The following is a 15,162-nucleotide window of genomic DNA, read 5'->3' on the forward strand; positions in this document are numbered from 1 at the left end:
GTTGTGCGAAAGATCAAAGAGCAGCATCCGAGCCAGCAGGGCAGCGTGCCAGCATACATGATGACCTGCCAACCCCAGCTGTTCCTGCCATGCCCACGTCTATCGTGTTCAAACCTGACCTTTTACATAACAAACTACAGCTTCGTGGGGAGGTCCCTCGTCTCCCTAATGCCAAAAATCTAAATTACATTATAACCCCAGCATGTTCTTTTAACCAATGCATATGACGAATTAGTGCCCGTTTCCTGTTCGGGCTTGTGAAAAATATTGATTAAAGTAATGCTTGGTGGATCTATGTTCCTTTTCAGACACAATTCCAATGAAGGCCACCACTCCCCAAGCTTTTGTAGAGGCAGCTGCTGAAAAGCACAACATCTGCAGTCCAGAGCAGCAGCAGGACCCAACCCTACAGCGGCATGTGACCAACTCCTTGGACTTATTTCACCCCATGCAGATATGCCTGACTTCTGCCCGCTCTAATGGACATGAGACACTAAGGTCTGAGAAAGAGCAGGGTTATGATTATGACAGTTATTACACTGAGACACGATATCTCTGTACTCAGTGGTCAACATTTTATTTTATGCCTCTGATTGTTTTCATACCTTTCGATATTCAGCGCTGTCAAGTATGTGGAATCATTCTTTTGAAAGTAACTTTACACACAAGTTGAGGGTGCTTAAGACAAGCCCGAACTGACATTGGAATGTGATATTACAAAATAATTTTTATCAGATTTGTTCATTGAACTACATCTGGCAGGAACATATATATATAAAAAATAAGATCCACAGGGAGATAGGAAAAATATATAAGCCTATATGGGTTTCTTCAGCTATGAGCACTTTTGGTCCAGTGGGGGGAAAAATCACTTTCAGTGGATCATTTGTCATGATTTCTTTGTAATTCCCAGCACATCTGAAACGATTCAGTGTGATTCTGTGGAAATGATTGTGTTGGGGGAAAAAAGTTATAAAATGGACAACTCCCTGGTTAATCACATTGCTAACATTTGATGCATCCTATTTTTGCATTAACATTAGTGGAGCTAATTGATGTACCCTAAATACACGTGCATTATTTGAAAATTACATATTGATTGAAAATGACACATAGAAATATTGGTAACACTTTCAAAAAAGGTTCCATTTGTTAACAAAATGCATCTAAATAGCTGTAACATACTTGATTTACAACATTTACTAATGCATTATTAAAATCAAAAGTTGTATCTGTTATACCCGAGGTAACATCAACTAACTATTAGCAGACATTTTTATTAACTAACGTTAAGAAAAACGAATAAATACTTTAACAAATGTATTGCTCATTGATAGTTAATCTGAAAAAGCGATATACAAGCAAATGTAAAATAAAGTTTTTTTTTATTTTTTTATTGTTGCTTTATTTTCAACTTTCTCTGCAATCCTAATGGGTAACCGTAACGACAGACATAAATAGATGCTCATTACCATAACTTTTGTTAAAGAGCATCAATTTAGCACCTGATGAAAGTATGCAATCTTACGAAGTTGTGTCAAAACATCTTTGTGGGTATACTTAAATGTTTGTATTTCTTCATTTAATTACTATATTATCATCACAAGGTTATGTTATTGAAGTCTACTCAATGAAGCAACTGAGAATACAGGCAAAGAGACACAAAACTGAAGGAAAACAGAATCAGGAATGGGATCTTGACCAATGAATAAGTCACATCAGGGTCAGGAAGTCTCTTTCAAGTCTGTTTGATGTCCATGGGCAGCAAGGGCCTGTGGATATTTGAGAGGGTGAATCTGTATGAATGTGTATATTTTGGAAGGCCCTCTCTTTGATGTCAGTGGGAATTTTTTGGTTTCTAGGTCACCAAGACAGTGGTCAACAGTTATTCCATCCAAGCTGAGAAAAGCATTATTTGAATGTCAGCTGACTATGAAAATAGGAAGATCTGGCTTTGAGTTCGAGGAAGCAAAGCCGCCCCAAAGTCAACAGATCAACTCAGCATGTTTTCAGGAATAGGGCATTCGGCCTGCACTCTTCTTCCTTTTTAAATTCACCTTCTTCTGCAACAATAACATTTCAGCTGGTCCTTGGCAACGTGATGAATTTCCCAGTAGCCTCTGGGAAAAAAACGTGATGAATTTCCCAGTAGCCTCTGGGAAAAAAACGTGATGAAAAACGTGATGAATTTCCCAGTTTGCTTGTGGGACACAAGCAAACTGGGCCGGCGATATGTCTTATCATGAGAACCTACACAATTTCACTGGACTGGAGCAGAAAAACAAGATAAAACACAGCATAGCCATCTTGAGCTGCACTAGATGAATCTTATCATAGACACATGATGACAGTTCCTGCCATGGGAGTAATTCTTGATCTTGTATGGAGGTTGTGATGCTTGCATGGGGGCTCATGACCTTTATCGTGCTGCCAAAGCCTTACCCATGAGACCTTGCCGCATAATCCATGCCTCATTGCTGGAATAAAGGCCCCTGGGTGGAGTTCATCTGCTCCATCCTATATCTAGATGGAGGTTATGCGGAATATGCACACCAATGGATGATATTTGATTTATTTGCTGAAATACCATCTCATAATGTCAGTGATTAGTTTTAATCAAGAACATCTGATCTCAAGAACTAAAACTTATTAAGCAACACTACTTAGCCTACTTAAAAACATTGCACCAACACAACTGTTTAAAGGATTAATTCACCCAAAAATGAAAATTATCCCATAATTTACTCACACTCAAGCCATCCTACAGTAGGTGTATATGACTTTCTTCTTTCAGACGAACATGTTATATAAACAAAATATCATTGCTCTTTCAAGCTTTGTAATGGGAGTGAATGGTACCTTAGATTTTTAAGTCCAAAAAGCACATCCATTCATCATAAAAGCTATCCATATGGCTCAAGGGGGTTAGTTAAGGCCTTCTGAAGCGAAGCGAAGCGATGTATTTTTGTAAGAAAAATATCCATATTTATAAACTAGAATCACTGGCTTCCATATGCGATTCAAGTTCTGACGCATGACGTATTGACGAAAGTGCAAAATCTTAAAAAAGTTAATATTCACTCCCATTATAAAGCTTGGAATAGCCAGGATATTGTATATAACTCTGATTGTGTTTGGCTGAAAGAAAAAAGTATAATAAACAACCAGGATTGTAGTAGGGACGGGCACCACGCCCACATCTTCTGGACATGTCCTAAAATTCAACCATTTTGGTCTATCGTTAACAATACTTTACAGAAGGTGTTGGGGTACTATATCCCAAAGGAATGTAAAGTTATGTTTCTCAGAAACATCACAGAAAGTGTGCAGAAGGAGGACATGTATTTATCCAAGATTTTATTATCTGCGGCCCGAAAGGCTATTACTAAATTTTGGCTCAAATCGAACATCCCAGATCCACAGCAATGGATAAGTTTAATTCAAAGTATTTTGATAATGGAAAAGTGAACCTACACTATAAGGTTAAGAGAGTCAGCATTTAACGAAAAATGGAGAAAATGGCCCTAGAATCTGCATAACTGTTCTTCCCAATACAACTGTATACTGTATGTTAAGTTTATGTGATTCTACTGATTGGGTTTCTGGTAAATGTATGCAAAAGATGGTAGACGTATTGTAAATGTAAGGTTTATTGAACAGTGATTCCGATGAGTACAACTAGACCTATTTTTGTTTCAATATACTAGGTACCTCCTTCTTGGCCTCCTCTGATTTTGTTCAATGTATGTTATTTATTTTATTTTACTTTTTCCCTTTGCTTGAGGAGGAGTAAATTATGGGATAATTTTCATTTTTGGGTGAACTAAACCTTTAAATCCAAAAGAAGTACACAAACACAATCCCCCATTAAGGTGTGGTCAAATAGCAATACCAATTAGCAATATTTAAATGTCTCTTGTCAATAGCGTTGCCACACATGAAGAACTGCTCACACAGAAGTCACTTTCCAACAAAGCAGCTTTCTGTTGGTTCTTGTGGTGAATTCAAGAGACCAACTTGAAAATGAGAGAAATCGGGGAAACTTTTTTTCACCCTCATGCGAAACTCCAGATTGCACAGATTTGACCTGCAAAATTTCACTGAGCAATGGTAAATGCGACTGCACCTTTACTCTCGTTTGGTGAATTGCCACCACTGGTTTCAGGCCAGAACACGCATGCTTGTTTGTTGAGCTCTAGCTCCAGACTGCCTCAGGTCACAAATGCGGTAAGGAAAGGCCTAAAGATATACAGCTTGTTATGCAGCTTTGGCAAAAGTTGTCCCACCAACAAATGCATGAATATTCTTTCTTTCCTGCATGTGCAAGGATATAGGGAGATGTTTTATTGCTGGGAATGATGATGTGCCTCACTGACGCTACTGCATATGTTATTATCTGAAGCCGTACACCTAAGTGATGAGCATTTCTTGCTCTCCAGGGGTTTGTTGGATATACCATTGCTTTGACAGCATTGACATCCCAATCTCACTCGTCTAAAGGTCAAAGCAGTAGCAAAAGGATGAGTGACAACCTAAGATTGAATCCTAATGACCAGACCCACCAGAAAGAAGTCAAGCAAATGCTTCTGTCCATCAGTGGATGAAGGAGACAGCTGTATATAGAGCAACAGTGATTGCCTACTTTTTTAATCTACTTTTTTTCCCGGTTTTGGAAGTACTTTCCAGATTTGTTGTTTTCCATTGGGATTAAAGTCAGCACCAAATGAAATTTCACCCTATTTTCTACATATCGTATTGTCAATTTGTTGAATATGCTTGCATGCAAATCCAAGCATATATGACTTTTTTTTTTTTTTTTTTTTTTTTTAAAGCTTGTAATTCTTAATTAAAATGTAACTATTTCTCTGTAACACGACAGATTTGATGTATGCCGGACAAAATTCCACCTCTTTCTTACAACTCTTATCAACTGCAAGCTCGCATTCAGACAATCTGCCTCCATCCAATCAATAACTGATGAAGAGAATCAAACCCACGCCCTACATTTTTTTCTTCCGATAATCTATTTCATGTCACAATAGAAGAAAAATACACAAGTCATTACTTCGGTTACATCACAACTTAAACAAGTATTTATCAAAAAGATCTAAGACATGAGCCAAAAGTTCTGAAGTGAATTGCAACATTACAAACTTTGATTTGAAGCACAAAAAAAGTATTTGAAAGTTGGACAAAACTGTACCTAACATTTTTACTAAGGGAATTAACTACAATCCCATGTAATAGAATTAAAAACAATGGAAAAATATACAATAATTGATGTGGGTCAGGTGTGGTGTGGGTTAGACGTCCTTGACTGCTGAGAAACACTCCAGGAATCTGGTATCAACTTTCAGCCACATGCAACTGTCTTGTACAGGGAGACGTGCAGTGACTTTATAGGCTCCATCACACATGGTCACTCATGCCTGTGAAAAACATCAGTTTAAAGGTGCTTTACATGAACTATAATATACTACAGTAGGGATACTGTATACTAATATATACCATACTACTATGAATGATGTTCCAAATATTAATGTATGCGTGTTTCAACTGATGAGATTATCAAGCAAGATTCGACATTTTATAAAACAAAGCCAACCTTTTATTTTTACTGTCCTCTGCAAGAGATTTTTTTACATTCTATTGATCCAAGAATTCTGAAAAATGTTTTTTTTTTTTTTTTTTATCAGGGTTTCCACAAAAATATTAAGTAGCACAACTGTTTTCAGCATTGATAATAAGAAATGTTTCTTGAGCACCAAATGTGCCTTACATTTACACCCTGCAAGTTATTGTCAGACTTTCTGGGTTGTACAATGCCACCATAAAGTATATTAAAGTGTATTTGCAGTGCATCCATCTCCAGACTTTGTCAAAAAATGAGTGTGACTGTATTTTAAGTTATATTTGGGTCATTGCTGTTATGGAATTGTACCCTTTGAACTGTAACTTGCAACAAGACTATGCTTCAGTTGTAATATTTCTATAAAATAGTACATCAGACTTTCAGAAATATACTCTGATCAAGGTTAGGAACTTGCATATTATTCATTTGTTGTGTAGATAAATAGGATTCCTAAGATGATATAAATAAAAAGCTAAGGTTATCCATCACCCAGTGAAGGATTGAAAAGGGGTTGAAGTTTCAATATATAAAAAAGGTCATTCAGATTTCTGCTAATTGTAACATTATTTCATGTTTAAAAGTGAGACAAACCCACTGATAACTCAAAACATCAGACATACTGATGTTTGTGCCGTTGTTTTCCCTCTAAAATGACGTAACTTCCAGGAAGATGATGTCATTTGGTAACTTTTGTAATTAAAGGGGTTTTGGTATGAAAACTACTGCACTTCTAACAAAATAAGAGTCCAACCTTTTTAAGGTGCTGCCTAATATCTACCAAACTAGCTCCCTCCTTTTCTTTGGGAGAATTTAAGTTATCTATAAAAAGTTCTTTAAACTTGACTTAAAAAAATAATAACTATGCTGTTGAACTTAATTTCATTGTTCTGTTTTGCAAAGCAATGTTTATTATTCACAAGTACACATTTCTTAACACTTTGCCTAGGGTTGAAGTCCTTTTTATTTGATGCTCTTGCTGTTCTTCTTTGCAATAAAATTAAATAAAGGGATATTAGTTAAAAAAGACTAACAGGATGAATTACCTGGTTGATTTTTATTTTCTTGTTATGTGACAATATTCACACAAAAATATTTGATGGTATATGAAAGCATTGAATGACATAATTATTTTAATAGAATATATAAAAGGGGATGGAACAAGGTTGCTAATTTATTTTCTTGAGGCCTAAAACATTTACCCGGCAGCACTGGTTTCATTTTCTTCTTTGGGTTTTCCTTATCTCACTAAGTACTATTTCCCCACTTTACTTCCATGACCAAGTTCAATTACACCATCATAGACACCTAATCCCCAACACTATGGTATTCTGAGTGATGTGAAACATGACTCCAGCCCTCCGTCCCATTAGAGCCAGTTACTTATGGGACAAAACCATAACAAACTCACTGCATCCTCATAAAACATTCACAACAGATGAAGCCACGAGAAACCCATCGTCCATTGGCCAGCCAGCAGTCAGCCGAGAACAGGAGAGCCGTTACCATTGGCTGCTTCCTGACGGTCCCATCTCGACTGGAAGCAAGAGTTCCTGTATCGATCCGGAGTCGTCCTCACCTCTGGCAAGGGAAGGGGAATTTTTTTTTTGTATTGGTAATACGATATGATGAAAAGACTTACCACAAACTCAGACGTGCGCCTTCAGTAGCCTACTAAACACCAGCAAACAGTGGTTCTCTTGAGCACATTGTTATAAAATGCTTTAATAAATAGTTCGATTTATTTCTAAGAACAAACATAAATTCCACTAAATGAACCAAATAACTTTTTTCAGAGCAATTCTTCTGTACAAAAAAAAAAAACATCTTAAAAAACAAAATAAAACAGAAAAAAAAAATAATAATCTCCAGCTCCACCCCGTTTCCCTTCCATAACGGACATTGAGCTTAACTTGCTTAAATATAATTGTTTACTTGCACTTGAACCAATTCAGAGCAGTAAAAGTTTTAAATGTTTGTCATCTTCCCATAACCAAAAAACAAAGTCTTATATTTAACATCACGATGAAAGAAATCAAATCATAACCAGCCGTTTTCTCAAGTACAAAGGCTTTACAACATAATTGTTCCCTTCATGAAGATTCGATCCAAACAAACAAACGAAAAGAAAAAGCAGGAGAAAACATTTGGACATTATTTTGACATATCAGCATCTTTACAAGCAACAAGCAGCATGGACCAACAGGCCTTGCCAAAAACCATGATTTTATGATCAGCAAGAGAGGAAAGGTGTGGAAAGGGAATAGGGGTCTCCAAGGAGGCGAACACACGCCACAATACAGCACACGATCGTATAGGTGTCTACTGAAAACAAAAACCAACAACATAATAGGATGATCTCTGATTATATTTCTGTTCTGACTGTGGGACGCTGTATACATCTTACAAAACCTGCCATATCAACTGGCATAAATAAAAAGGAATGGTGTAAAAAAACAAAAACCATCATAATATTTCAATCATAATTATAATAATAATAAAAAAAAGTGACTTAAGTTACTAAATTCAAATATACACAGCGACTCCTTTATTATATACACGTATGTACAGATCTCTTGTCTTTGTTTAAACAAATACCTTGATGGTGATGTGGGAGCTGCTCTTAAGACCAGCCTCTCCGCTTTGTCGTGATCTATCGGGCCAGGAGACCCTAAAACCGAGGGGCTTGTCTGAAGGCACTTGCGACCGACTCAAAATACTGCAATCCGTTTTGTAAAGAGCGTTCAGCCAAGACGACAGAAAGGACAGAAAAACAAGGCCACTTTGTAGGCACTGCAGCCCTCCTCATGGACGACGAGCTCGGTAAGGCAGGCGTGGAAGGAGAACAGATGAACGTTTGAGGGGGGATCCCCCGAAGCCAGCGTCCCCCCGCACGTGGTCTGCACCGAAATTGGGCCACTCGAAACAAAACCAAAAGCACAGCCATTTGTAAACAACAACATAAAAGTCTCTATATGGTTTCTCTCTCAAGTTCCTTATGAGTTCCTTAGTCCTGCACCTATTCCAGCAGGGTTTTTTCTTTTACGAAAACAAAGCGAGGCTTCTCGCCGCCTCCTCATAAAGTAATATAATATGCTTCCTCTGTACATAAAAAAAGGAAAGAAAGAAATTTGCCACTTTATCAGCCTCAAAACATCTCAAAGTCGTCGAAAATAAAAATAACACATGGGGGAAAACTCAAGTCTTTGTTTCTGAGATGGCCTTGGTCTCCTCGTCCTGCTCGTCAGAGCTCATACGCGATGTTCTTTGTGCTCTTGGCCGAAGGTGGCATTATTGACATTTTTACAGTTGTTATCCTTTGGGCTGAAGCCTGTCCAGTAGGGTGCTTTGAGGGAAGGGCCGCCACTGCCACTGCTCTGCATGGTGCAGATCAGCCCGTTCTTGGTCCGCGCTTCAGGTCTAGAGTACTTTTGGATGGAACGCTTGCCCCCCTCCATCCCGCACCACTCTTCCACCAGCTCCAGCTCTTCCTCCTCCTCCTCCTCCTCCTCCTCATCTTCCCCGCTGTTGCAGGTCCGATCCGGGGAGCCCATGAGCTTGGTGCGCTCATACTGGACGTCCCGGTTGTCTTTGTGCTGCGGCCGCGTCACCGGCCTCAGTGGCTCCCACTGGTTGTTGACGCTCTCTTCCACAGGCACACGCTCCCGCCTCTCACGCTCTTTTCGCCGCTTGCGGGTCCACCACACGCAGACAATGACACAAAAGACCCAGAGAACGCACAAGACAACGCACAGCACGGGCACCAGGTAGTCTGTGTGAAAAGAGAGTCAAGTCAGACATGGACAATCTGGGATTCATGCTAAGGAGGAAAAAAAAAAATGAACAAAAAGAAGAACATTTTTCTATGACAAAACATTTTTATATTGTTATTGGCCGATTTATGTCAATTTAACGGTAATGGTCGATAGTGGAGATTTTGACTGGCTAGCATTGGATATTTCATTGCAGACACTCATTCAACCAATTTTTTAAAATTAATATAATATGTCTAATAAAAATAGCAATAAACACTAAAAATATATTATATATTATTTTTGGTAACACTTTACAATAAGGTCTCATTTGTTAACTATTAACTAACATGAACTAACAATTAGCAATATGTTTGTTACAGTATTTATTCATCTGTTAATGTTAGGTAATAAAAATACAGTCGTTCATTGTTTGTTCACAGTGCATTAACTAATGTTAACAAAAACAATTTTTGATTTTAATGATGCATTACTAAATGTGGAAATTAACATCAACTGTGATTAATAAATGCTGTAGAAGTATTGCTCATTCTTATTTTGTGTTAATTAAAGTAGTTAACTAATGTTAACAAATTAAACTTATTGTAAAATGTTACCCTTATTCTTAAGATCAAAATCCACTTAAACATTAATGTTCTATTGGAAAAAAATATATATTTATATTTTTTTAAATTAGACAAAACAGTACGTGTTTTTTTTTTTTTTTTATCAGCCACTTTCATGTTATCAGCCAAAAGGTTAAACAGAAATAACTGTCAAGGGCCAGAACTTAAAAAAAAAAAGAACCAAATAAGAGAAAAAGTGTAAGGTTTGTAAAGTTAAGTTGTTTCAATACCCTTAATTTACAAATACACATTGATATTCTTTGTTTCAACCCATTTATAATTGCCTCAACCTAAAAAAAAAATTCAGACATTATTCATTTTGTCCCATTATTCTCTTTAATGTATTGCTGAGGTGATGACTGTGGAGGAGTTGAATGACTGTCACACAGGTTTATGGCTTCCTGCCCACAACTATTGGATCCTCTGAGCATCTCAGTACCCTTTCCTCCTGTGACTCACAAAGACTGCACTAATTGATGGAGATGGGGAATTGACACTCGGTTGGGAGTTGAAGGCTGGCTTTAGCCTTGAGGCCAGTTGGCCCCTGTTCCACTCACCCACTGGCTGGGACATGACCGGCATCTCCACTTTGACCTCGATGACGGCAAGCATGATGGTGCTGTTGTGCCGCTTGGACAGCATGCTGACTATGGAACTAGCTGCCTCCTGGATCTGACTGTGATTAGGCTGCTCATCCTGCTGGAACGACTGCAGAAGAAATAATGGGGTTATATATATATATATATATATGTGTGTGTGTGTATCCCAAACATGTAGATGAATGTGGAAGCACAGATTCCAAGACAGAAAAAAAACACCTACAAAGAATATGGAATTATTCACTAAAGTGTGCGGTTTTGGGGCTCTGCTGCATTGCCACTGAAAATCCTATTATGTTGATCTTCTACATCCAATTTGTAAACTTGGTTTGGTTTTCTGTGAAGTTTTCTCCAGTGTTGTTGAAAAGTCTGCTGATTTGTCACCATCTATGTTTGCTAGCTTGAAAACATTATCTTGAAGTTTTATCAGATTTGAAGAAATTTTATTGAAAGCATCAGTAAGAATGTTAAACTATAATCCAACCAGTAATATTTTGCAACATATGTATAATTTTCCAGAAAATTGAATTTGACCATATGCAGTATGTTTTACAAAAAAAAGGGCAAAAAACTGATCCATTCACAGACATTTTTTTTACTAAATGAACTGACACTACTGTACATGCATCTCTAGAAGAAAATTGAAAATAAGTTTAAGATTCAGATAGTATAGAGTATACAACTAATAAAAAGCACACCGATCAATCACGTTTACATCATACAAGTATTGCGGTACAGAACCCCCCCAAAAAAAAAAACTCGACTAAAAGATTTGATATCAACTTATGACGATACGCTCAGCAAAATAACTAAAGTGAGAGCAGTCTTTATTAAAAAAAAGCAGTTGACGACGACTCAATCATTCCAATTCCATTCTGTTGTCAACATGCAAAAACCTGCAGCTGTTCAAAGTTCCTGCCTACAGGTTCCATTTTAATGAGTCAGGACACTTAAAAACGGGGCTTCGGTTAGTGACTTGTTACAACACCGCAGGGATTTAGTGTAATCTGACTGAGTATAAAGGATGCATTTGTAGGTAACCACTATTTGTAAGTAACTTCCGTGAGGCAGAATGTTTCATTGAACGCAGGAAATGTGGCTTCAAATTACACAAAACTTGTATGGCAGCACAAAGATCATGGAGTATTTGTTATCTCAAGAGATTATTTTAAGCTTATTTGGTTTTGCAAGCTTTTTTTGTCTAAAGACAATAGTGTAGATCCTAAAGCTAAGTGTAAGATGTGCTGGAGCCCGGTTCCAGTGCTCTCTGTGTGGGTGGAGGGAATACTGCAATGCAGTACGGCCCGCTGCTGGTCAGTCAACTGAATCTCATTACAATATAATGGGCTGGTTTGAAGAGGGGGCCGGTTGGTATTGCTCTGGGCATCCGGGCATTTCGAGGAACCGCACTCGACTGGGTGAGGAAATCAAATTTCGCATCCATTAACAGAACCGTGCAACGAATATCCAGGACCTCTATGGTTTTGACTTTCTATTCCACTGATAATAGATCCTAGGGGCCCACACAACACCGCTGTGTGAAGGGTATAGACGTGCAGAGGACTCATGAATACAAAATGTGTGCGTATAGAAAGCGCTCCCTATGTGCACAAAGGGTGAGTCTTCAAAATGTACTTACGATGGCCACCTCTACTGCGTCCTGGTTTTTGTAGGAGAGGTCACAAAGAACCAACAGCGTGTGATCTTTTGCCAGGCTCCGCGTGGCAGGCATATACCTCAGCTCTGAGCAGACGTTCTCCACTGTCGTTCCCTAGAAGGTACAGGGTGTATATTTTAGACCAATATTTAAGAAACAGATCATAGTGTAATTACGTTAAGAGGATCAAATACATCATTGACTTGCCAGAGAAAAAGGTATGACATAACATTATCATGTTATGGACAAAGTGCCCTGGTAATACAACGTTATTATTGGACATATATCATGGAATTTGTACAGATTACTGGGAATACCAATGTACTATATTACCACCATTGCTTTGTGGACATGGTACCCTGGAATTTTTTAGACTTATTTTTAGACTTTTATGGAAGTAGACTGGCAACATTAAAGTACAATGTACTGCTATGGCTGATAGGTACCATGCTTTTCTTGACAAACACTACTGTTCAAAAGTTTAGGGGTTAGCTGCATTTTCAGAGCCAAATTTCAGTGTTGATCCTTCTAACAATGGCACTAACTAGGGTTGGGTATCGGTTGGGTTTTATCCGATACCAGTACCTACTCAGTATTTTTTAAACGGTTCCGGTGCTTAAACGGTTCTTGAAACGGTACTTAAGAAAACGAAACTGCACACACTTTATCAAAAAATAATACCCTTTTATTTACAGGGCCAAACTGGACACAATATTAACTTAAATCTTTAAACAATATAAATACAAGTAACATATGGTAATAATAAAACCAATATAAAATAAAAAAATGTACATTACATTTTACATATTTACATAATATCAAATAAAACAATACTGTATCAAACAATGTAATAATACTGGAGATTAGTAGAGATTACTAGCAGGCAGAGCTGCCAACTCTCATGCATTGACCGTGAGACTCACGCAATTGACCCTTTTCACACGCTCTCACGCACGCCACATCCATTTTCTCACGCAGAGAAAAATCGCGGACAAAGAGGACACTGACACCGACAGACAAGGTTACTTTTGATATGGAACAAATCCACAGCTGTCAGATTCTGTCAATATTTTTACGAGATTCACACAATAAATAACGTTTTGGCTCTTTGAAATGTGACAGATCGCTGTAGCGCGTCAGTTCAAACGGCACTGATACAGCAGCCTACAAATCCACTGCTTCTTAGCTACGCAGCGTTGAGAACCTATGAAAGAGAACATCTCTGGTTACTGGTGTAACCTATGTTCTCTCAATAGGGAACGAATTGCTGCCAAGCTCCTCGCGCTGCCGACCAGCTTCCTTTTTCGGCAGAGAAATCTGAGGAGCAGATGGCGCGCGCGCGCCAACATAATATGACGACGTAAGTGCGTCGAGGCGGCGCCCGCGTTATTAGCCAATGCATTGGCTTGATTCTATAAGGGATTCAGACTATCGGCACACCCAGAGGGCGTTCTGACGCGTAATTTTACACGTGAAATGCAGCCAAACCTTGCGAGCAAGAGCGCGCATGCGAGACAGAAGAGACTGTGCGTGTGTGTGTGCGCGTGTGTGCCTAATTAAGTCAGGCACCGAAATTGTCGTTCTTATTCGGTCTGGTTACTACCGTTTACGTCGGAACCGGTTCCCTATTGGCACCGAGTTTCGGTACCCAACCCTAGCACTAACCAAGTATTATTACCAAGTTTTCAGACGTTTTCATAAAATCTCATAGACAATGACAATGCCATGGAACTACCATCTGAAACCATCCCTCTGCCACGGTACCATCATAGCAAGTTTGTGTTTTGTTTCATTACACAAAAGCCCTATGTGAATACTTACTGTGGGTAGTTTGTCCCTGTTGAATATAAGGGTGATGCGAGCACAGCTCTTGTCCAGATAGACTGAGTTGGGCTCACATTTGGTTTGGAGGGTTGGGGTGGCTTCAGGGCTTGAACAAAACCCCCACTGGTGGCAAGGGGGAGAGAGGCACGTCAGGAAGTTGTGCTCCAGGCATTCACGACCTCCTGGACAGGAGTGAAGCTCTCGCCCTGGCGTCCCTGGCAACAGGCAAGGCTGCCGGCCACACACCACCTGAGAAAGAGGGTCATGAACACATTCATTTATTTATTCAAACAAATAAAGAGAAAAAAAGAAAAACACTTGTTCTTCAGACACTTACCTTGGTGCACTCCACTTTGCCGTTGACACATTGACAAGTGTTGCATTCTTCCTCCCAGCGGCTGCCATGCGGAAACTGAAGTCCAGCATAGTGACATGTCTTCCCAATGCCAATAACTGCGCCACAACACAAACACAAACACCGTAAGACTGGGGCCAATTCTAATTTAGGAGCAGATCCCTTTCCTCTCTGGAATGATCCAAGTCACATGATGCCAGGTCAGTGCTCCAACGTAGACACCGCCCGCCTTTCATGTTTTTCACTCCTTGAGAACCATACTCCACATTTAGCTTTTTGTTAGCTTTTAGCTCATCTACACTCTAGTGTACTAGTGCGGCAAACCAGCATCTTAGAATGATTTCTGAAGGATCGTGTGACACTGAAGACTAGAGTAATGGCTGCTGATAATTCAGCTTTGAATCGCTGGGATAAATTACATTTTAAAATAGAAAACAGTTATTTTAAATGGTAATTGTATTCCACAATTTTACTGTTTTACTGCATTTTAAATCAAATAAATGCAGCCTTGGCGAGCAAAAGAGACTTCTTTCAAAAAATATTTAAATTCTTACTGACCCCAAACTTTTGAAGAGTTGTGTATATATATATTTAACATTTTCCAAGAAAATTTACAAAAAATATTGACAACTCACAAGAGAGATTTTTGTCCAATTAAACGCTCTCTAGAGTGATAATATCCCTCCCAAAAATTCCACCTGCCTCCAATTAATAATGTTC

The 15,162-nt window shown here is 38.7% G+C and overlaps 1 protein-coding gene across 2 annotated transcripts in view; it reads right to left on the reverse strand.

Moving 5' to 3' along the window:
* Nucleotides 1-7,334: 7,334 nt before the first annotated feature.
* Nucleotides 7,335-15,162, reverse strand: part of jag2b (jagged canonical Notch ligand 2b) — a 53,170-nt gene continuing 45,342 nt past the window's right edge. For both annotated transcript variants that reach the window (XM_056264429.1, XM_056264428.1), the window contains 5 exons: nt 14,425-14,540; nt 14,085-14,336; nt 12,246-12,377; nt 10,565-10,715; nt 7,335-9,401 (listed from right to left, as the gene is read on the reverse strand). In XM_056264429.1, coding sequence (XP_056120404.1) covers nt 8,881-9,401; nt 10,565-10,715; nt 12,246-12,377; nt 14,085-14,336; nt 14,425-14,540 — 1,172 coding nt within the window. In that variant the 3' untranslated portion in view covers nt 7,335-8,880. The remainder of the gene's footprint in view (nt 9,402-10,564; nt 10,716-12,245; nt 12,378-14,084; nt 14,337-14,424; nt 14,541-15,162) is intronic.

The sequence above is a fragment of the Rhinichthys klamathensis genome, unplaced genomic scaffold, assembly GCF_029890125.1.
Source record: "Rhinichthys klamathensis goyatoka isolate OS25496 unplaced genomic scaffold, OSU_Roscu_1.1 h1tg000221l_1, whole genome shotgun sequence".
Lineage (NCBI taxonomy): Eukaryota > Metazoa > Chordata > Actinopteri > Cypriniformes > Leuciscidae > Rhinichthys > Rhinichthys klamathensis.